Source organism: Phodopus roborovskii, unplaced genomic scaffold, assembly GCF_943737965.1.
Source record: "Phodopus roborovskii unplaced genomic scaffold, PHOROB, whole genome shotgun sequence".
Classification (NCBI taxonomy): domain Eukaryota; kingdom Metazoa; phylum Chordata; class Mammalia; order Rodentia; family Cricetidae; genus Phodopus; species Phodopus roborovskii.
This window is the reverse complement of record NW_026126416.1, coordinates 2,609,321-2,633,998: the sequence shown is the minus strand read 5'-3', so window position 1 is coordinate 2,633,998 and position 24,678 is coordinate 2,609,321. Positions and strand designations below refer to the sequence as shown.

At 43.2% G+C, this 24,678-nt stretch overlaps 1 protein-coding gene across 1 annotated transcript in view; it reads right to left on the bottom strand.

The window, feature by feature from the left end:
• Nucleotides 1–24,678, bottom strand: part of Crb1 (crumbs cell polarity complex component 1) — a 113,899-nt gene that overhangs the window by 14,657 nt on the left and 74,564 nt on the right. Inside the window, exons 8-12 of the mRNA XM_051183139.1 lie at nt 24,063–24,613; nt 22,299–22,464; nt 18,306–19,212; nt 15,878–16,006; nt 12,618–12,744 (exon numbers count right to left, since the gene is read on the bottom strand). Of these exons, the coding sequence (XP_051039096.1) occupies nt 12,618–12,744; nt 15,878–16,006; nt 18,306–19,212; nt 22,299–22,464; nt 24,063–24,613 (1,880 nt within the window). The remainder of the gene's footprint in view (nt 1–12,617; nt 12,745–15,877; nt 16,007–18,305; nt 19,213–22,298; nt 22,465–24,062; nt 24,614–24,678) is intronic.

Genomic DNA, 24,678 nt, shown 5'->3' with positions numbered 1-24,678 from the left:
TTTGCTACCCATCCCCTGTCCTCATTCTGAGGAAACATTATCCCCAATACCCTTCACTTAGGACATGTATTCCTCTCCTGAATGCGATCCTACTTTCTGTCCTATAGTCGTATAAAACAAAAACAAAAGAAAAAATAACTTTCCCATACTCCATGCTTTAATTTAATTCCCATCTCCCCCATGAAAACATCTGATGCAATCACTCTTACTGGTGGCCTTTTGTGACTGTACACTGTGCTCTGACTTAGAAATACAAATTAGGGATCCGCTGTGTTGGGGGGGGGGATACCTTTTTCGTTTACAAAGAGGTTATATTTCTTGGAACGGCTATGGTGAGGATTGTGTGTTATTTTTCACTGATCGTCTTCCCTTTCCTATCCCGACGCCAATCCCATTACTAGAGAGACTGAAGAAACGTTGTGAAACTGTTACTTTAGGAAGACGTTTCAGTCTCTGGCTTGCAGAGGAGACACAGAAGGCACAGGCCTCAGCTACTTCCCACCGGGAGCGGTAAATGCCGATGAAGGTGAGGATGGGAGTGGACAGCTCAGTCTCTTCAGATGCACTGAACCCGGAAAGGGGAGAATGCTAGGAAAAAAGGAAGGTGGTGTGGTTCTTTTCTGACCGTGAGATTTGTGAAAAGCAATCAGCACTGGGCTTACTGAGGGCACATTCGGTTCACGGGCAGAAATCCCCATCCACAGCCCCCAAATCGTGGGGCTCTGGGGCTCTTTCTACCCACGAACACAAGAGCTTTTTCTGGATCCTCCTTTTGTCCCACAGCCACTCGCTTTTCCTTGGCATGCTGCTCTGTCCTGTTGCTGAGGGACCCCAGCCCTTATGCTGTAAAGTTTGTTCCCTCACTCCTCCCTATAAAGCCAGTTCCACGATCCCTGAGGAAGTCCATGGTTGCCTCCCAGGTTTTCCCTTCTCTACTCTCAGAAATAAAACCCAGATACAGAGAGAGCTAAATCATCAGTCAAGGCCACTATAAACATAACGAGCCTTCTGCACTGTACGCACTCCGAGTTCTCTCTGGTAACAGGCACAGGATTTTATTTGCAAATTAATTTCCCCAGCGAAAAACAATTTAAATTCACACTTTGAAAACAGAGAACCATACAACTCAAAAAATGCATATCAAGGGAAAATGTGCTTTTATTTTATGAAGAAAACACCTCCTCGTTATGTAAGTCTTGGACTGAATATGCGAGGTTCTTCTGCCCTCCTACCCCACAAGGTTAAACTTTCCTCATCCAAGCTACCACATTCCCAGCATCCATCCATCCATTCCTCCAGCAAACACTGATGTGCAAACACTCTTTTGCAGGCACGACTGACTGCCCTGGATTTGAAAGGATAAGGAAGACATGTTGCCCTGTCTTTGGGCTCCCATCAGGAAAAGGGGGCGGCTAATTTATGAGACTATGGTAGATAATGGGATAAACATACTTAATGGCTGTGAGTAAACACATTGCTGGAATTGTAAAATGCACAACAGAGAAGTGTCTAAGCTGCTTGGGGTACAGGTCCCACAAGTTGGATTGTGGGAAACGAGCAAAGAATTCTTTATTGGAAGGTTTTGGAGATAAATAAATGTCTGCCACGCAGCAGGGGAGGTTGGAACAAGGGTTGTATAAACATTAGTGGGTATCAGGTTTGCAAAGGAGCCCTGCAGGTGAGTTAAAGGGCTACACATTTCTAATAGTCAAACCACAGATATCTTATTGTTGAAGAGGAAGTAACTCTCTCTTTCCAAGTGCCCATGATTTTAAAGGACATCATCCATAAATAAGGGGAAGTAGGGTTGTCAAGATGGCCAGCAGGTAAAGTCACTTGATACCAGTTCTGACAACCCCAGTTCAATCTCTGGGACCCGCATGATGAAAGGAAAAACCAATCCCCTGAAAGTTGCCTTTTCACCTTTGCATGTGAACTCATGTTGGGTGCTGTTAACCGGGCACCAAACCTGTACCCGTCTAGGTCATAGGCACTGGGGGCACGGGGCGGGGGGGGGGGAAACGACACAGTACTTCTACTCAATGGGCCCAGTCATAAACTGTCCTACAAGTTGTTACACGTATACCCACATATTAGCGCACCCCTTAACGTTCATCGAGGCCTATCTTTGCAGTTGATGTTGATCATACACAGACCCACATCTGCCAACGCATAGTAGAAAAGACTGTGGAGCATCCAGCTCTAAAGGGGACGTGTATGTCATGCCGTTTCCCTGTGAGGTGCAGGGATGGTTGAGGAAGAGGGGGCCGAAAGACCGTAAGTGTCAGAGGTAGTGGACATAGACAGCAAACTGGTATTTGCCTGATGTGACAGAGCGGTTGCATAAGTGAATTCGTAGTGACTGAGACTACATACACAAGACCTGCACAAGATCAAGCCAACCCAAATACCAGCTTAGGTTAGAGGATGGGCTTAGGAAGCCGCATCCCTAGCTGAGGGCAATTGATGGCTTCTTGAGGAAGATGAATAGGTTTCCTTACAGGAGTAGTCCCTGAGAGGCTATCTAGCCATATTTTGGTAGAATGCCTTCCACCCATGTGCAGACAGTTTACACTCATTGGGCTTGGGGAAAAAAAATTACCTGAAATTATGAAGAAAAATTGTTGGTCTGTGATTCCCAGATGCTTAGCGATCAGGAGGACCACAAATTGAACGGCAGGAGGACCGTACGTTCAAGGTCTGTCTGAGCTATGGAGTGAATTCAAGGCCAATCTGGGAAACTTAGTGAGACCCTCTCTCAAAATAAGCAAAAGCTGAAATGAGATTGTAGGATCTAGCTTGGTGGCTCAGTACTTGTTTAGCAGGTGTGGGGGCCGTAAGTTCAATACCCTGAACTGCAGGTAACGGTGTACACTAGGAAGATGTGTGGCTTGGTTCCTAACATTCCCAGATGGGAAGCCTGGTCCTGATACCTGCCAGCTGTGTAGCCATAGACCAGACCCTTCTAAATCTCACTGTCCCCATCTTTAAGATGGCTGTTATAATATGTATCTCATAAAGTTGATGGGAATATTTATTAAAGGAATGAGATGTAGGAATTTTATGAGCAGTTTTCCCACCAGCCTGGTCCTATTGCTGTGCCAGCCTCAAACAACACACAGAGACGCTGTATTAGATACAAAGCTGTTGGCCAGTTACTATCATTTCTTATTGGCTAGCTCTGTCTTAAATATTAACCCATTTCTATCAATCTAATTATTTCCACGTGGTCTTATCTTACCAGAGAGAGGGTCCAAGCCTCTTACTCCTCTTGGTCCTACATTTTGACTCTCCTCCTACCTCTTCCCTAATCTTCCTTGTCTCCTAGTCCCGCCTATCTTGCCTTCCTATTTGCTAACAGGGCTTTATTCATTAACTAATAAGAGGAACATATTTACAGAATAACATCTCCCATCACAGGAACCTGGAGCTTTCTCCTCCAGCTTAGCAAGATGCCCAGAGGAAATAAGGCTGAGGGGAAGAAGGTGGCCCTAGACCCAGCTGTCAGGAAGAAGCCAGCCAAGAAATAGGTGACTCCTGTTTGAGAAAAGGCCTAACAACTTCAGTATTGGGCAGGCCATCCAGCCTAAAAGAAACTCCACTCATTTCATCAAATGCCCCTGTTACATCAACCAACAATGGGCAAAGTGCCATTCTCCTTAAGTTGTTCAAAGTACCTCCTGCCGTTAATCAATACACCCAGACTCTAGACCAGAACAGCTACACAGCTGCTTAAGCTTGCCCACAAGTACAGGCCAGAAACAAAGCAGGAGAAAAAGCAGAGGCTGCTGATCCATGCTGAGAAAAAAAGCCCCACTAAGAGGCCACCTGTCCTTTGAGGAGGAGTCACTTCAATCACCACCTTGCTGGAGAACAAGAAGGTTGAGCTGTGTTATTCTGCCTGCCCTGTGTCACAAGATGAGGGCCACTACTACATCATCAAGGGAAAGGCCAGGCTAGGGCGGCTGGTCCTCAGTGATGGGAGATGTCATTCTGTAAATATGTTTCTCATACTGGTTAATGAATAAAGCACTGTTGGCCAATAGGAAAGCAAGATAGGCGGGACTAGGAGATAAGGAGGAAGGAGGAAGGAGGAGTCAAGATGGAGAGTCTGGAGAGAGCAGGACGCCAGCCGGCTCTCCGGTAAGATAAAAGCACGTGGAACTACATAGATTAACAAAAATGGGTTAATACCTAAGACAGAGCTAGCCAATAGGAAACGAGTAACTGGCCAACAGCGTTATATCAAATATAGAGTCTCAGTGTGTGAATTGGGGCTGGCGCAACGGCAGGACAAGACCGGCGGTGGGAGGAAAAACCGTACTCCTTACACCTCAGGAAGGCAAGTACCATGGGTTACTCCCCACAGGTTAACTCAGAAGACAATGGCGCTCTGGCTAAGCTGGTGGGAGCAATTATGTCCAATTACAATGACAGATCTGATGAGATCAGCTGCCACTGGGGAAGGGAGCATCCTGGGTCCTAAATCTGTGGCTTGCGTTGACAAGCTGGAAAAAGTCAAAAGCCAAAGAACCTGCTACTGGAGTGGTTTAAATGCACACTGCTAAGTTGTCTGTCCAGACGTATAATCGAAAATCCAGGAGACTTAAATAATAGTATGATAATTTTCACAACGACTGCCCTCATGATGTTTTAACATCTTCAGAGTGACCACATTTTCATGGATATAAGCCCAATACTGATTGAACTTTACTCATTTTTATTATTATTCTTTAAAATTGGTTTCAGCTGTAGAGCAATAAAGTGTTCTAGGCTACTGGGAGAATCCCATTTGCAGCCTGCCTGGAAGGTGGAGAGGTGATTTACTGTGCCAGCATAGGGAGGGAAAGCATATTGAATAGTGGGTTGGGAGACCTCATGTTTCTAAAGGTGTGAGTGTGTGGTGTATGTGTGCATATGCTCATATGTGTGGTGGTGGCAGTGGAGGCCACAAAGATTCCTCAGCTGCCCTGGAGCTGTAGTTGGAGCTGTGAACCACCAGGTGTGGGTGATACTGAAAGATCAGCAAGTGTTTTCAACCATCATGCTATCTCCAGCTGAGAGACTCGGTATTTTATAACTTAATTCAGTCACTCCCTCTCCGTTCTTAGATTCTTGCCCTTTCATATAAAAGAGATGAATTTGGTGGTGGCTAAAATTCCTTTAAACTCTGTAATACATTGTTTCACAATAATAACTCAAAACTCAGGAGAAGCAGCATCCTGGAAGATACCAGACATGCATCATGCAGTGAGCCGAGCCGTAGGAAATGCTCATGTAATAACGTTCGTTATGGCCCTACTTTGGTGCTATGTGTTTCAATAATGGTTGAATGAGCTTTAACTTAATCTTCCAAAAGGAACTCCCCTATATCTTTCTGACAGCATTATTTTGTTGAATGATTTAAGGAAGGAAGAGATGGGGAGGGAGGGAGGGAGGGCAGGAGAGAGAGAGAGAGCATTCACATAAACTTTCTCAGTGGTTCTATGGTTTGCTGGCCCCGGCGTTCTGGCTTTACCACTCCTGCCTGGAAATGATTGATTGAGGAGCAACGCAGATCTCTTGTGTGCATATGAACCACCACAGCTTGGCCCGGTATTTCTCAGAATAAAGGTGCCTTTGGAGTTCTAAATGGGGCAGAGCTGAAGGGTTTCAATTTCAAAGAAACCAGCACAATAAATCAGTGTACCTAAAAATACATTCTTAAGGAGACTCCATTCTCGAACATTTCCTCGCTGTCACGTGATCCAATGTGTTGACGATCTGAAATTCACAAGTGTTATCTTTTCCCAATCCTCCCTTTTGGAGATTTGGGTCCGCTATTTGTCCTGACAATCTACAGCTTCCCTCGAGTTTCAGTTGAGTAAAAATTTCTGTTCTCATCCAACCCCCATCGTTCTGCTACCATAGGTAACACACAGTGTAACCTCAACAGATTTTTGAGACGCAAATGCACCAACTGTACTGAATCGCTTTATGGTCTGTGCTTATGAACCTGCCAAATCTTTGCAGCTCTCCATCAGTGGGCAATATTCTTGACAAGACTCCTGGCGTTGTTACTCAGATTCTATTTGGAGGCCTCTAGGGCGGGGAGTTCACTTTGGTGAAAATCAATTTGGAACATTGCTGAAGAGTTAGTTCTCATGATGGCTCATTTTTGCTTATGCTGACTTAAAACCTCCCTATAAATGATGTCCCTGTGTCCTGTTCTTTTTCTTTCTCTTTTGATGTGCAACTAACTTATTATTCACACTCCAATGGTAACCACCGGAAGCTATGAAGTGGTGTATAACACACACACACACACACACACACACAAAATAAAAACCAAGAGATAAATATTGGGGTTCAAGCTGATTGTCAGATAAGCAAAGGAGCTGGTCACTAGTTCTTAACCTCTACCTCAGGTTGAAAGGGATGGAGAATAAATCTCTCCACCAAACCTCAGACTGCAATCCTATCCCCACCAAGCCTCAGACTCTAATCCCAGACTGCTGACTCTTCCTTTTATACCACTCAAATTCTGGGATTAAAGGCACCTGATCCCAAGTACCGGGGTCATCTTTGTGTGAGTTGTTTCTCTTTTAGACATGGATCAATTCCATGTAGCTAGGATGACCTTGAACTAACAGAGATTCATCTGCATGTCTTTTGAGTCCTGGGATTAAAGGAGTGTATCACCATTGCCTGTCTCTCTGGCTTGTGGATAACTTTGCTTTCTGTACACTCAGCCAAGCTTTAATAAATCATAAATAACATATCACCATGGTGGTGTTTGTAAGAAGTAGGACTATCTATGGATCACCAGCCCCCAAATAATGATACAGAAACTGATTATTAAATATGAAAGCCTGGATTTACCTTGTCCCACCAGCTCATATAACTTAAATTAACCCTCTTCTATTAATTTACATTTTTACTATGTGACTTTTAAGCTTTCTTTCATTGTGTATGTCTGACTCCCTCCGTGTCTCATTGGCATCTCTGCCTTTCTTCTTCCCAGAGTCCTCTTGGTCCCTGGAAGTCCCGCCTAACCTCTTCCTGCCTGGCTATTTTTTCATTCTGCTCTTTATTTATTATGTGCCTTGGCAAAGATGCATCTTCACGGTGTAAACAAACATTCTGCTTCTCTTCAGTCTGTACTTCCTGGAGAAACGATTCCTTTATTCTCCTGCTATTTCTAAGATGCCCTTTGCTCAGTCCTGGACACCCTTGATGCTTCCCTTTGAGTGTGGTGCCACACCCCTCCCCCAAAGAAAACCTGCACCACAGAGGTGGCCTGAGAGCGGGCGTAGAGAGCAGGATAGTTGAGATGACCTGCTTAAAACAGCAGCTTCTCCTTCGGGTGCTAATAAAATTCTCTTCTATTTTAACAACTTTTGGGCAGCCACAACTAAAATGTGGATAGAATGACAGATCCGCCCAACAACGCTGGTGAGTAGTGGAGACATGTATAGGACTGTAGGGGATCTGAGCTCAGAGGGCAGAGGACACTGGCGACTTTAGTTTTTCATCTCATTTTTTCTGAATACAGTTCACTAAAACTGAAGACGCTTTTGCAGTTTTAAAGAACAAGAGCTTAACGGTTTATGACAGAGTCCGGAAACCGAAGAAGAGAATTCTGGATAGAAAACTATGGAGGTGGACTCTGAAAATGAGTCCTTCCTCTCAAACTGCTGGCTGGACCCTGACAAGTGCCCACGTGAGCAGACTGCAAATAGTCCTGCTGAGGGGAGAGGTGAGCAGAGATTTGCACGGCACATCCCACAGATAGTACTGCTTGCTAAATCAAAACATTGTTTTAGAAAGGTTATAAAAGAAAAATTCTTAGTCTCTTACACTATGAGTTAGATCATTCGGGATGTAACCCAAAATTACAATGCAAGGGAATAGAACTATTGCTATGAGAGGGAGGACATTTAACCAAGGGAGACCAAGCCCAACAGGAGTCAGGCATGAGAATTAGCAAACATTTAAGGTAGCTCTTGCACAACTAAAGGATAATACAGCTAAAGGATAGGCAGGCAGAAGCTGACAAAATTGCCTCCCTGGCGACATTGTTAAGCCTCCAAGAATAGCTCCTCACTTGCATTATCCAAGATCTCACGTGTTCTCACTTGCTACAGTACCGTGGCAAGCTTCATCCAAGAAAAGGCACTCATCCACATTAAACATCAAACTTATCAAGAAGAGAAAAGAGATATTACTTCTCAAGATCTGTGTGTTATTATAAAGTGATAATTCTCTTATCATTGTGTCAGGTGTGTTAGATAGTCCTTGACCTAGAGGGATTTAGTGTTAAATGTTGTTTTGGGGGGTGGGGAATATATGCTTAGAAGATCCCACAATAGTCACTAAAAAAGTACAAATAACAAAAGAATGCCATAACTTTTTCTGGGACAGACAGGAGCCTAGAGAAGTTCTCTTAGACCCCAGGTTTCAGGAAAGGAAGGGATTTTCCTGAGAAAGAAAGAGGAAGAAATAGGGTAAAGACAGAGAGCCTCAGATGCCAGGAAGCTGAAGAGGAGGCACTCTGTCTAGCTGGGAAGTAGAGTTGTAAGAGGGTAGCTAAGAACTGAGGCTGGAGAGGCAACTGGGTAATACTCTCGGAAGAAGAATTCCTAGTAAGTCATGGAAGGCAAATCCATGCTGTGAGAATATCAATACTGAAAACACAAAAAATAGGCTAGATTAGAGTTACGAAACTCAAGTAGTTACCCCAGCAAAAGATACATTTGTACAAGTTGTTGTACAAAGACTCACCCCAGGGCAAGGGTGAAAGGGACCCTTTTAAGTTGTGTTCGCCAACGATTATAAACTACAGGAAGAAACGTCCCATCGTGTGTGAAGTCCAACAGAAACAAAAATAAGTGGATGAGCACGTCGAGGGCTTAGCGCGTTACAAGAGCCTGTAGGGAACTAATACACAGGCTCATAATGATTTCAAAGTAAAATAAGCAGTAACGCAGGGAAAACATCACAACCTTGAAAAAAGGAAGGATTGGTTTGTAAGAAGTGAAATGCACAGAAATTACAAAGGTAACTGGCATGTAGAAAGCCATCAGTGATTTCTTTACAAATGGGCTGTCAGTGCAGAGAAAAACATGCAGACTATAGCTCAGAATGAAGGGACTAGGGATGGGTGAGGGTGTGGCAGAAAAACTCTTGAGTGCACCCAGCGTTCTGCATCCTTTTATACCGTCTTTGGTCCACTCCCTCTGCGTAGATGAGGGCTGTCAGGCTCCGAACCCATGGAATATAATAAAAGTCGGGATGACACCCTAAAGCATAGGATAAAGATGACAAGGGTGTACCGCTTTTAGTTTAAGATAGTACCATTGCAGAGCAACAGACAAATACCACAAATGGCTTGGACACCAGTAAACACGGACCCATAAAGGTCGTCAACGTATCTACAATATGAATCTCAATTTCACGTATTAAGCCCAGACTTAATCAAGTCTGAAATGATGACGCATACAAACGATATTGTGGTTGTCTGTCGAAGCTTTGCTTGTAAGCATTCAGTTATTCAGTGGATCGATCTCTCAACTAGCTTTCATCAACAACTTCACTTCGCCGCCAATGATCATTAGCTCAGGCAGCTCTGGACTTCATTTGTGGAGATCTGTCTCTGCTCTTGGCAATTCAACAATGCCCTCCCATTTGTCCATGTTACTGCAGTAGCTCATTGTATATTTGTTAGTGAAGTCCTGTCTGTCCTTTAACCCATTTTCATATAGGAGTTCAATCGATCTTTGAGAGTGTAAGTGTAATCGTCACTCTTCTGATTGAAGCGTTTCAAAGACCCCCTCCCCAATGTATTTAGAATGAAAAGCCAGTCTCTCCGTGACTTCTAAGCATGTCCCCCGCTTACTTCTACAGCTTAGACTTCCCATGCTCTCCCTCTGCTTTCCAGTAGAACGATCCAACCTTTACAGCCCTTCCTGCTCAGAATATTGCTGCCTGCCCTACATTCCCTTTCCTACCCGGTCCCTACTTCCCTTCAAATCTCACCATAGCCTTCGGCAAGCTTGCCTTCTTGACCTCCTACAACCAGTTTTCACTGCGGACAGAAATCCCTTGCTGCACAGGCCCCAAAGTGGACACCTACTTCCACCACAACACTGAAGAACTGCGCTCTTGGTTTATCTGAGCCCCTACCTTCTGTTCCTTTCGCCTTGATGTAGGTTAGCATCAGGTCTAATTAATTCACGGTTGTTTACCCGGGAATTGCCAAGGAATGGCATATCATAAGTATCCATTAGACTAAACGTTGAGTAAATAAAAGAAGGTTATGCAGAGAAATAAAGCAATATATATTGGAACTGACATTAGCAGTTGAAGCGTAACTCTTATGAAATTCAAAAGTGTAAAAGTTAGTACTACTTCCAGAGACAGCTTTAATTTTTAAGTATTGAACTGAGTGACTTCTATTTCTTTCAACAAAATTTAGTGAACAGTTTGGAATGGGAGAGGCTTCTATCACTGTAGCATTGAAAAAGATTAGCTGGGGGAAAAATGATATGCTTACAAATGGCTTTTCATGCTGAACTCCTGGAATCCAGTTGCAGACAGGGAGGAGTGATGAGCAAAGGGGTCAAGACCAGGTTGGAGAAACCTACAAAGACAGCTGACCTGAACAAAGGGAGCTCATGCACCCCAGTCTGATAGCTGGGAAACCTGCATAGGACCAACCCAGACCCCCTGGACGTAGGTCCCAGAAGGTCTGGGCAGTCTATGGGGCCTCTGGTAGTAGGTCAGTATGTACCCCTAGTGTACAAATGGACTTTGGGAGCCCATTCCACATAGAGGGATACTCTCTCAGCCTGGTGTGTGTGTGTGTGTGTGTGTGTGTGTGTGTGTGTGTGTGTGTGTGTGTGTGTTCATGCGCGCGCCTGCTCGTCATCTCTTTCTGTGTAACCTATAGTCCAAGCAAACAAAGACACATGCCACCAGAGAATGACAAAAGGAACATGCGGAAGGAAAGACTTTATTTTCCTGTGAAAATGTGTAAAATCCTTAGTCACATAAACATACTAGAGCTACAGAGGGATAAGGATAAGTAGAGAGAGTATTTAGCAAGAAGCTATCAAATGATAATGAGACATTTAGGAAAAAGAAGAGCATTTGACAATTACAGTGACAACTGATGCATTAGAACTGTACAGGGAAAGGCTTTGTGGGTATGTGGATGCATACTCCTTAAATCTGTTCTGTAAGGAACAGATAGCATTCCCAAGGGTCTGTAAGTACACAGCTGAAGATATGTGTAGAAAGGAGTGAACGTGAAACTCTGCATATGGTCTCTGACTATAATCTACTTAATGTTCACTGCAGAGACTTAGGAACGCAAATATTTTTGGAAAAGTCCCGCTAACTTTCTGGCCACAAAATATCACTTTGCAAGAGAGGCTATCTGAAGCAGTGGCATGAACACACAGACTTACAAGTGAGGAAAACCATGAGCAAGAATGGAAGAACTCAACATCGCTGCTAGTTCGAAATGATTGCCATGGAGCGAGGGCTGCTACGTAATATTTATAACTAGTGATGAATGGAAAAAGAATGTAGTTTGTGGACTTTCCTAGTGCATCATCATGGCCCTCTGTCTGGCTGGTGCATTTAGATTCACCTTGGTATTTCCACGGCGAAAGGACTTCCTAAAAACAACCATGACTCAGTGAGCATCGATAGCATGCAAAGGAATAGTTACCCTGTGCTTTCAAACCAGGGCAGCCCCTGGAGACACAGGTACGCTGACAGATGAGCATCTTGCAGGCCACTCTATTTCAGTGGTGTTGTGAGTTTGTTCAGTGGGTCCAAGTATCCTGCCCCCAAGGAACACTAGTAACATCTCCTTTGCAGTGATTCGACACCCAAAGGTACTTAGCATAAATAATTGGCCAGGGAAAACTTGATAGAAACGTCAAAATGTCAGTAGCTAACAGAAAGTTTTCAATTGTGATGGAAACGGGGAAATCTTCAGAGAAAATAAATAGAGAAAAGGCTACCTGCTATTTTCTGGTGCAAAGAATGACCCGTGAAATCCGAACTGATGTTATTGAAGGATAATGTGAGCACTGACCCTAGCTCATCTTTCCCCCACACAGTTGGAAACAAACTCCCCTCTTGCTCTTGTAGAAAAGGGCTGTTTGCATACACACCTGGCTATAAGAAATGTTCATAGGTATTTTCAAATTTTCATGTTACATGAAGAGCACATACCACATCAGAAAGAGGTAAACCGTAAACAGGAAAATAGGGTTGGGTTTTCTAATTTCAATAAAGACCATTCGACATGGGAGTTTTTGAGGATGGCAGGGCCTTAGGATTCGGTATACTGGGTGATGATATATGTCTGGCTATAGTAAGAACATTCTTTCCATTTAAAAAGTACGTGCTTGTGATGTCTTTAAAAGAGGCTTGTGTTTTCATGCTCAACATGTGGTCTCCTCCCTTGTTTCCAGGAGACCTACATCAATTAATAATTAATAATTTCCCTGTGCACCCCACTCTACAACCGGCTCGTCGTTCATGCGCAGAACGAGGTAGGACAGGAGCTGAAAGAGGTTTTGCCACAGTAAGAGGGACACGTAAAAGGAAAGTCCGCTTACGTCCAGCTCACAGCGCTCGCCCGCGAAGGCCGCATCACAGATGCACTGGAACCTGTTGACCAAGTCCCTGCACAGGCCTCCGTGGAGGCAGGGATCGGAAGCACACTCATCGATGTCCTCGTCACACCTTGAACATGAGCGGAGAAGCAGAAGGCCAGGGTTGGGTAAGTGCACTGTAACACAGCGTGATAGTTTGTCTCTCCTCCTAGAGTGGCGCAGGTGATCACCAGTGTTACCCAATTATACACACAGGACAACTTCAAAGATTCCTTAAGAACCCTTTAATACATTGTTGATTTTGTGGAAATTTACTCACACAGATGGACAGGCATGGGACACGCACATTGGAGTTAACTGGAATAAGAAAATGATGGCTAACATTTAGAAACCCTGTTTATCCCTGAAGAGCATTGTTGGGTTTGCTACCTTATAAATGACAGCTTTATTAGGAGGATGCTGGCCGGGTAACTTTGTCAGCCTGGAATCTACAGGGCAGAGGAAACCCTGGCGGCAAAGGTTCTGTCTCTGCCTCAGGATAGACTTGGTTAATTCTGGGAGATACTAAATTATTTTCTTTTGAAATTTCATTTATTTTAACACATCAGTAAGTAAAAAGCCTGTTGATAAATCTTTCCTCTATAGTAATGACACAGAACTCGAATTACTGCCCACGCTAAGGTACGTGAGTACTGGGACACTGCCCATCTCCTTTTCTATCAACATTTTTTTTTCTATTGATTTTTTTTAAAAAACTGACATATGAACACAAAATGATACACACTTGTGGGGTAAGTAAGTGTGTGCACGTGTGCATGTGTGTGTAAGTGTGTAGGTGACATGTTGACACTTTGCTGCAATGTTCAAATCAGGTTGAATAAAACAACAGCACATCTTTCTATTGATACTTTCAAATCAGTTCTTGTCGGTTTTTTGTTTGTTTGTTTTCAATATTACTGTGCATAGCAAACAAATTCTTGTTCTGGGCATCCATGGATTAACTCGTTAGTTTCATGTGTCCTGTGACAAATACTCTGCTAAGGCCTCAGGGCAGGGCAGTGGTGGTGGCGTTTCTATTGTTTTAGGTAACTCATGAAATTTGAGCCCCAGGATCTTTGCAGAACAGCTTATGATGGAAACTGTTTCTAGCCTCCACCTTCCCCCAAAGTGGAACTTCCACGTGTGCTAGATTCACGTGTGCTAGAGACTTCTCACCAGGCTTAAATGCAAAGGCTGAGGTAGAGGGTCTGTGAGATCCCTGGTGTGACAGAAAGGGCCGTTCATTCCAAGGAAAACAGCTCCTTCTCTACAGGATACCGAGCATAGCTGAGACCCTGTTTTCCTTTTATGGCTCTGGCTTCTGGGCTGGAAGGAGGCTTCTCTGATTAGATCCCAGCCAAACCTGACAGCTCTGTGGAGCTCGCCAAGTACTCTGTGTCCTGGGTGGCCGGTGCTCACACCATCCATCATCTGAGCCTGCTGGAATGACACTGTGAAGCTGGAGACATGAGCAGGCCGGATAGCTTCTTCTCCCTATCCTCGGTCATGTGGAGGCCTTGCTGCCCTAGGCCTTGGGGAACTGTCTAAAGACTTGCAGCCCTTCCTTCTGCTGTCTTTTCTTTTCCTTAACAACTTTTTTCCCCCCGAACAAAACGGTTGAGCAAACCTTTCACATGCAGGACAAACACCAGTGAAGCCGATTATCAGAGTATAAGACCGAGTGCGGGGTTTGTTCCTGAAATCCCAGTAACGGGACAAGACGGAAGGATGACGGCAAGTTTAAGATGAGCCTGCCCTAGGCAGCAGGTTCTAGATAAGCCAGAGCTAAGAATGAGGTCCTGTCCCCAAAGAAAAACAAAGTAAAATAAGAAGATGACCATGAATAGATTGAAAGTCAAAGAAAATCCACTAAGCTCTCCTTAATCGACTAATGGTGCTGAATGTGTTTGCAAAATCAGAACATATTAAACAAGTACTCACTGCTTGAAGTAATGTATTATCAATGCAGTTTAAATGGATAAAAATCCCCCCCAGGGAAGAAATAAAAATCTTCACAATTTAATTGCCAAGTATGAATTTGACAATTGATACGTACCAGAGGAGATAGAAATATTTACTGCAAAAAAACAAACAAAACAAAACAAAAAAAAAAAAAACAAACAAACAAACAAAAAAAACCAAGGTATTGGATGAATCCTATTCATCGTGCTGTTAATGGAAACTAATAGCTGCATGCCATAGTGCAATAGGCTGGAAAGTGGATGGGACTCCTCTACTCCTTTCCCACAAACAAAAATATCTCAGTTGCCTGTATCTTACGCCAGTCTACAGGGGATGGAGGAACTCACTTTGTGCTGAGCAAACCCTGACTCATGGAATCATGGCAGCAGTCCCGATAGAGCGGTACAGGCTTGGATGGCAACTCAACTTAATTGTTGCATACGTTTGTTTCAGCATCAATCAATCTGTCACTTAACCTTCATTCACCCTCACTCGCCTTCACACACACACACACACACACACACACACACACACACACACACACACTAAAAACAATGGAATTTTGCTTGCAGAGCTCTAAGAAGTCGGAATGATATTGTAAGGTGCCTGGATTAATGTTAAACAAATGATTATGTCTTATCTTTGTACATAATGCCTGTCCCCTAGACTCTGGTTTGTATCTGTTTGGGAGATGTTCAGGGAGAACGTTCCCTCTTGACCTTGCCCAGCCGGTCAAATACATTCACAACTCGACTTGCCACACCTGGTCACAGATTGTGGATTCCAGTGGCAGACCCTGACTAGGTAGAGCGTTGAAGGGTTCTCTGTGAAAGGAATAGATCCCTGGGAAAGGGGTACATACACTTCAGGGTGCGGCTGATCGTATAAGGCATCTCTTAGGTATGTTTTTCCTCTACTTTAAAAGTAACCATATTTTGAAATCGTACATTAGGGTTAGTCGTGGGGCGGGGAGGACTCTATGTTTCCTGAAGTACTGACAGGAAAGAATAATAAAACAGTATATATTTAAAAATTGTATTTTCCTGTTTGAAGTCTTGGCTGGTGAAATATTCTGTACTTTGACCTACACTGTCTTTTTTCTTCTTTTCTGTTGCTTGATTCTGTCTGGACCTATATTTCAACATAGATATTTTTTTGCCCGTGGGAACTGAAATGAAAAATTGGAGGGAAGAATGAATCCTGGGCAATCCCACTGTTCTTTAGCTCAGAACTTCAGCCCATAAACGTCTAGTGTGACTCACCACTCTCCGGCGAAACCTGGCCGGCACACACATATCCGGTCCTCCTGGACCTCGGTGCAGTTGCCTCCATTGTAGCAAGTGAGATTTGTCTTCTCGTTCCCACAGGCTGTCGAGGGTAATCGGCTGTGTCTGGAGAGATAAAAGTCATGGCCACAGCTGTTTATCTTGTTCATTTCATTCAAGAAAAAAAAATATCGAAAAGTTCATATACATAGTCAGTGTTAGGCTAATTAAGTCCTGAGGAACAATAAACGCTGGATTGTGATGCATTGTACAAATACCACATTCTCCAGCCAAATGCCCGTGCTGGAGGCTTCTGCAACCAACACGGCCATCCATCTTCTATGCTCCACAGCGGGTCCTGCATGAGATAAGATCTACGGCATGGGGTGGCAGTTAAATTTAGGGCTGGGAAGGAGCTCACATAGCTAGATCTGCAGCTGCTTTTCTAATAAATCAAGGGAGGCCATAGGAAAATTGCATCTCTATAAAGGCCAGGAGAACACGCTGGTACTCAGGCACTCATGAGGTTTCTGCGTTGGCTTCGGAGCTGAACTACAGTTGCCCTGCCAAGACTTGCCTGCTCCCTCTCTCGTAATTCATATCTTTGCACAGTGCAAGCCAAGTGCTATCCGGGAGGTTTGTGTATAATATTCAATGTAACTGAACGTGAGTTCAGCATGTGGCTCCTTGTATGGCAGCAAAGCTGAACATGCTGAAGAGTCCTCAGAAAAGGAAGAACAGATTGTTAAAGGCTAAGAAAACACTGATAGACAAAAATCCCCAGGCTTGAAAGATCTGTTTTTAAACAGATTTTACGAGTGTTGCTTGGGTCCTTTGGCTGTGTGTGTGTGTGTGTGTGTGTGTGTGTGTGTGTGTGTGATCAGATACAGACTAAATATCCAGGAAATAAGTGGAAGGCAGCTTCACGTTTGTTCTGTTATGTAACAGAAGCTAACACAAAACCCAGCTGCATGATGGTATAAGGGCATGTCTTTTCAAAAGAGCTAATCAATCCTACTTCAAAAGGAAAATATATAAGGACATTTCAAAATTGCCAAGGATGTCAATAGCTCTAAAAGAGGCCATTAGCAATTCAAAATCTCCAGTTTTATACACTCCTTGGCTTAATCGACAGCCTCTGGAGAGTACATTAGAAGGGAACTTTAATTCTTTTCACTTTGGTGAGTCAGACAGGAAAATGTTTCAGGGAAACCCTTACAAGGGCATGCATGTTTTCTTGTCCATCGTCACTGTGTAAGACTCCTAATTTTGATCCCAAATTTCTCTTGTTTTTAAACAGGTACACTATCCATTGATTGACAAATGGACCTGTTGACTTACAGGAAATGGCATCTATTAAGTAACCTGACCACTTAACATTTCTCCCAGTGCCTTGCCCTTGTGAGCTCTGAGCAACAATAGGTGTTGTGAACACGAACACAACAGTTCACAGGCATGGCTGCGTATAATGCCTCCCAAGAGATTCATCCTCTGAATCAAAGTGAGGTCCACAGGCTGCTCCACTCCAGACATTCTTGCTCAAGTTCTGAAATACATTATTTGTTCCTCATAACCCTCTTACCTATCGTGGATTAATAAGGATCAGGGAAAACAGCCTGAACTGATGTTTATTCAGGGAGAAATAACTTACAACAGAGACAGATGAATGCCAGCAGGTTCCTGGTCCCAAGGATGCCTTCAGATGCTCTCTGTCTCTGTCCAGCAAGCAAGAGAGCACTTAGGGTGATGGGGAGGAGCTCCTTCCCCAGACCTACTTCCCACAGGTCACATCCGCCCCGTCCCCACCCCCAATGGGCGTGGTCAGTGCCACAGGTGCAGACAGAGTGAATATCTCACTATACTTACCTCCCTACTATGACTCAATTATTCAATAAATGACAGGCAGTGTAAGTTGTAAAAACAGAAACAACGCAAAAGCAACGTGACTTAGAAAGAAAAAGACTTTTTAATCTCCGCATAGCATAAAAGTGAGGTAGTTAGTTGTGAGAGCAACTGACTGTTATCGCAATTTTAGAAAACATGTGAAATTCTTTAAAATAGATAGAGTGAATGAATATTCTCTCAGCAGCATGCTTAACATTATATTAAGGCCACCAGGACATCTGATTTTGAGTTGATGTATGCCCTGGATCTTCTTTATTAAGCTGTATCACGACTCTGTAAGTTAAGTAAAATAAACACTGTATTTACCATCTGGTTAAAAAGCTGCTGTTCCTGGTTGTAGAATATCCCACAATATGATCACATCTTTGCTAGACCAAAGTAGTGATGGGAGTGCTCAAAGCGAGCCTTGTTTAGCACATGTGGATATTTAAGGGGGGGGAAATCTTTCTGGGTTAACAAGGAAAATGCAGAGCACCAGCCCCCCAAAGGACCGAGCTTCGCACGCGCACTTTCTGCTCACCTGCAGAATCTCCCTGTAAAATTCCCAAGACAGAGACAGGAATAGCCATGAGCCCCACTGACGCAGGTGGCCCCATTTGCACACCGATGATTCCTGCAGTTGTCCGTATCCACTTCGCAGTTCACACCCGTGTATCCAGGCTCACACCTGCAGTGGTAGGCTGCAACTCCATCAGAGCAGTTGCCATGGATACAGGGGTTAGAGAAGCACTCATCGACGTTGATTTCACAGCGTGTCCCCGACCATCCCAAGAGACAGGAACACTGATAGGAGCTATAGCTGTCTTCACAGTTTCCTCCATGCAAACAGGGGCTGGAGTGGCAGGCATCTAGTGGCAAGCAGCCAGTAAGGACCACGTTTGTAGAGACTTTGAGAAACTGCTCTTCCTGAGGCTTATTAACGAAACTGTGGAGATCTCCAAAGTAAGAGAGGTATATACCTCCGATTCCTATTGTGCTCAGACAGCCCTGCAGACCATTTGTACTGTCGGTGGCTTGGCCACCCACATAGATGTCCGTACTGTCCTTCAGGAAGTTCAGGGTTCCAGTAGCAATTGTGCTGGTCACAAGAGGTGTTAGGTTGTCCACCTCCATTTGCCACGGGGAGGTCTGGGCCAGTGGGTCTGTCATGGAAAGCGTCACTTGGTGCCATGTGCCGTCACTCACCGACTGCAGGCTCATCAGCCGCAGCACAAAGAAGCTGTTGCCACTTTGCAATTGAAATAGCAATCTGGAGTCTTGAACGCTGATATTAATGAACTCCGGCTCTTTCTCTGCGTGCAGTATCATTACATTTGCCTCACGTGTTCTGAAACCAAATGTGATGTTGGTGAGCTCTCTGGTAATGTTCCCATTGCTTCTGAACAATATTGCCCTTCTTAGGCCACTGAAAACAGCATTTGCAACACCTGCAGTGAGAAGATGAAACTCTGTTACCTTTATTCCTCCTGTGAGAAGATGAAACTCTGTTACCTTTATTCCTCATACTTACCATCATGTCACTGATGTCTCTATGGCTGACACATTGTGTATTGTGCTAGTTGCTATCAAGTTGTGCCTAATACAGATTTTTTTTTTCTGTCCTTACTTTACAAGGGAAGAACTTGGGAGTCACAGAAGGTTAGTAATTTGGTCATCAAAAATAAGTAAATAAATAAAGCCAGACTGTCAAACCTGCCTATTGCTAATAATAAAACTCAGCTCATATATTTACTTTTTTTTTTCAATTAAAATTTTCTGGAATGCCAATTAATGTTTTCCATCGGCTTATGTAAAGGAAGCCTTGATTATCCATTTTAAAAATAAACCACCACAACACAGAAATCACAAATTTACTTTCGGTGGCATGCTAATTAGTTAACAATGGAGCCTGGCTTTGGATTAAGTTCACCAACATGCAGCTAATAGAAACGTTCGCAATGATGGATTGGTTTATGCTGCAGAAGACTCCAATTACATGCCCAGGTATCAACTTGCCACCTATAACCAAGTCCCTTCTCGTGGTTAGAAAGAAAGCCAGAAGACAATAGCATCTTACATTCATGCATTGCATCGAATATAGCGCTTTTGACAATCTTACTGGTCTTCTCTATTACAATTGCCTTAGCATCATTAACTCACACTTTGTTCTATCTCTTATAGCATCTAGCCCTATGTCTACTTATAGTCTCCTATATGCACCCTTGAGACAAGAGAAGAAATAGAAGGAACCCAGCTTTCTGCCAAGCCTGTCAACCTAATTAATAGCATCTGGGCTAGTCCTCTTTTTCATCGTCACGACACATACCCTGTCTCTATTCCTTTCAGAAGTCAGGCTTTCAAGTCCCATGTTGGGTACCATTCATTTTTTACTATTTTTTTTTTTTTTGGCCATTTTCCTATGTGCACCCAGTTGTTACCCTGCACTAACATTTTCCCCACTACAGTACAAATATGCTATGATTGCTGAAAATTTAGTAGAAAGAACCCACAAGACCCCTTAGCTCTACCACCCTAGCTGTCGTTTTATTTCTTTGTTCTCGTTACCATAAAAACTTAATACTTTGTATACTCCTTCCCACTTTCCCTGATTTTTTTTTTCCTGAACTTCACTGAAATTGCTTCTGACAAGGCCACAATGACTTCTGCATTATTTCAATCCAGTGGTCAATTTTCTGTTCTTACTTTTCAGTAGTAATGACCTGAAAACACAGTTGGGGACCTTCCCTGACCAGCGACCATCACTGGTCATGCAAAAGGTTACTTAGTTTTCCCACTTCCGTGGTTGCTGAGGATGTCTCTAACAAACAATTCTTAGTGCAAGACAAAATTCTAAACCACCACCTTCCAAGTGTATGGGATCTGACCCCTGTTTAACTGCCTCTAGTTCATAACATTCTCTTCCTCACTCGCAGGACAAAGTCACAAAATCAAGGAGTTTGTCCCAACCCAGGCCCTTTATACTCTCTGCACATTAAACCCAGAATATTCTTTCTCCAGCTTCCCTGTGCTCAGAACCCCCTCAGGGTTGCCGTCTGCTGGAGTGTCACCTTCTCTTGGCTGTCCAAGTTAAGATATGTCTTCCTTGTATCCTCCTTCTAGTCTATTACAGGATGATCCTGTAACTCCTATTGCCATTTGAAACTGATTTTGTACTTGTTTCTTAACTCTTTCTGTTCTAGTGCATGAGCTGTATGGGACCAGTTGTCCTTTCTATAGAGGTTTTTACTCCGTCCCTTTGCCGAGATTATTGCCTGTCCTTCAGTAAGTGTTCATTGAGTGTTAGTAAGTGAATAATCTAAGGCATTGCATCACCTTTTACATTGGAAAGTGAGACAATGATCAACAATCACATCAGGAGAAACCCTAAGTGAATAATTCAAGTGTTATGATTTAAATAAAGTTTTCCACTGGATTTAAAAAAAATTGATTTCATTTTTCCTTTCCATAAGGAATTTAGTAAGAAGAAGCATAAACAAACACCTTCTTACGTATATTTTTAAACAAATGATGATGAAACGACCAATTGCATTGTCTCTTTGCTGTCTATCGTGTTTTATAGATTTATTTAGCAAGTCTGATGGAGACAGTGGGCTCACTTCTTGTGGTCTGGGCAAAATGTTCAATACAGTTTTATATCTTGCCTTTTTTTGGGGGGAGGTATTTGCTTCAATTAATACACTTGTACTTAGAGAGTGTTGTAAAATTTCAAATCTTGTTTTAAAGCTTGCTATGACCAGGAGATCAAGTAAACTCGGGGTAAACCGTGAGCTGTATCAAGACTGCTCTACTAGGCTCTGTCTCCCCAGGGCATTTTTTCTGTCTACACTGGAGAATAGAAGGCTTTTGAGAATATCTTTAGAAGCACAATTTTTGAATAACCAGAAGGGATTCACGTTTAATTGGACATAGAGCATTGGCTATGTTTGGACTCTGCGTTATTTGACCTAAGGGGAAAGTCAACACATAAACCGTAGCGCTTAGTTCAAAATCATGACTAGTATTCAGATCACAAAACCACTCACAAGGAAGGGAACAGTCACCACAAACAGAAAACCTGACCCCTCGTGCGCATCATGATACACATAGGACACACACAAAGGAACATGCAGACCAGGCAGCGTTCTTCCTGTTTTAGATACCGGGAAGCTTCAGATTCAGGTGGCCGTGTGTACAATCGAAAATGGCCGTGAGGAAGATGGGCACATTTACGGTGTATCCCTATTCTCAGCATCTAGGAAGCAAAGGCAGGTGTTGTTGATTTAGCTCTTCGCATATTAGATTGAAATAATCAAAGAGCTGGGTCTGTTGTTGCAATGGCCAATTTTCTCACTCAGAGACTTAGGCCAGTATGAGTCACAGAGGCCATGATATTGGTCACACCAGGCTCATTAAACTCCTCACATGGGGTGTCTCTAAGTTGTCTATACCCGAATTCCTTTTTCACTGTTTCTTGTTTGGACAATTGAAATGTACCAACTAAACCAGATGGACGGCCGCTTTGAATGCCACCTACATTCAAACCCTTGAGGGACCAGCTGGCACTGTGCACTGGGGGGACATGGGCTGAGATGACACCAGTGAACTTCCTCGCAGGTTTTCCCCGCCGTGTTTGCAGGGCAGGAACAGGAGAAGTCATCCCACAGGGAATAGCAGACACCTCCATTATGACAGGGGCTGGACTGAGGAAAAATAAAAGAGAGAGAGAGAGTAAAATCAAAGGGATAAAGAGCATTGGAAATGAAATATGGAAATGTTAAAGGTGAGGTTATCTGTTACTTTAAAATGCCAATTCCCCTGCATCTTTGCATTTTAGACATTTTGCACATTGTTAATAATATAGAATAAAGCTGGCCACTACCATTTCCAGTTGCTTTTACTAAAAGAGCAGTGAAGGACCAATAGACAGAGGTATGGGAGAGATAACAGGGAAAGGAACAACAGAATGACAGAGGAAAAGAGACACTATAAAAGTGGTCGGTGGCACAAGAAGGATTATTGAGACACAATGATGCTCTCTGTAATTTGTGAGTTACCAGGCACTTTACACACATCTGTTATCACAGGTTATGATGATTATTATGCCTGGGTGACTCTAATTACCCAAGATCCCATAGCCAGGTGAAATAGCGGACTGGTCCTTGATCCTGCAGACCTCTGCATCAGCAACACAGTATTACTGCAGGTCTCAAAACCACTCAGAGAGTAGTCAAAACACAAACATTTTTAAAGTATTTGTTTAGTTCCTGCACTTCATTCACCCAAGGTCTATTATTAATTGGCTTTGCTTGGTTGTATACCCTCCTTTCTTTACACCTCTGGGGATAGGGCACAGTCAGTCCTTAAACTTGCTAAGCACGTATTCTACCACTGAACTATGTAACATTATGCAATTTTATAGACCTCTATTTCTTCATCTGTAAATGTATGAACGATATGACAATCTTCCCTCCAGTAGTCTTTCAATATAACCAAATGTATTAATCCATGTGAAATCACTTCAGCTACAAGAAACGTATTACTACAGCAATTCTACAATGGTTCCTTTATGTATGCTTAGAACTGAATCTTGTATACAGTGATGATTGGGGCTCGTGGATGTTCAAGTCTTGCCATGAAGAGCTAACCATCTCACATATTTAATTTAGAAGGCATGAAGGTTGTTTGAATCAAGTCACTGGCACTGAGGAATCATATGTCAAAGGATTTCTACACCAGCTACCAATGGGAAGCTGAGGGTTTGTTGTTGACTTCATGGAAGAAGCTGGCTGTTGATGTTAAATTTAGTGGGATTTCCAAAAAATGGGTTGGTTTGACTAAACCCACAGAACACCATTAAGAATCTGAAGCTTAATATACTATTATTCTCAGGGAAGTTGGTTGTTTGGGAGTAGGAGGAGCATGTCATTAGAGTTACATCTGCTGTTATATATATTCATGATGTCAATAAAAAAAAATCAATGCCACATTTTCACGGTTTGTTGTTATTCTGCCGATCTCTCTTGAGATATGTAGATGAAAAATATTCCACGATTGGTAGGTCATCAGCAATTTTGTTCACATATAAAAGAGGTTCAGTAGGGTGTGGTGTCACACACCTATAGCCCCCACCCATGATTGGGAAGTTGAGGAAGGAAAGCTGTGAGTTCAAGTCCATCCTGGGCTACATCGTGAGTTCCCTGTCTCAAAAACCAAGGAGAAAAGCAGAATGATTATAAGTTATTTAAATAAATACAATTTCAGTATGCACTACATGTAGAGTTGCTGTGAATTACCCTACCTTGCAAATGTTGTCTCCAGGACAGCCTTGAGTCACATTGACAAGGATTGGATCATCACCTCCGTTGTTTGTTGACTTGGGGAAGAAGTCCAGATTTCGGTTGTTTAGTCTCACATCTTGAATACAGCCTTTGAAAAAGCCACCATATGGCTCAGTCTTCTGTCTGTCAGGTAGGCCACCAATGAAGATGGCATCTCCTCTTTGAATTGTCCATGAAGGGACAGAAATGAATCCTAAGGTTTGGGAAGACTGATACAGCTCAATTTCATTCGGTCTGATCCTCAAAGATATTAAGTGGGCATTTCCATCACTAAGAAAAAAATTTAATACTAACTTGGGAGGGCCTGGGGTCTGCAGTGCCAGGCGGCCGCGCTCTAGCCAGACACTCACATACTGGTAAGTACTATTTTCCAAAGCCAGAAGTAAGCCCGATGGTCGACGAGTTCTAACAAACATGGAGAGGCTGAGGTTCTGTCCATAATCATCATCAAGATTGAAGATGGCATATCCAGGGGAGTCGTCATCCTGGCCAAACCTTCCTGCTACATACTCTTCAATATCCAAATAGGGAAGGAGAAAAAAAGAAAAATCTTTACATTCAAATGTAAGAAGGGAT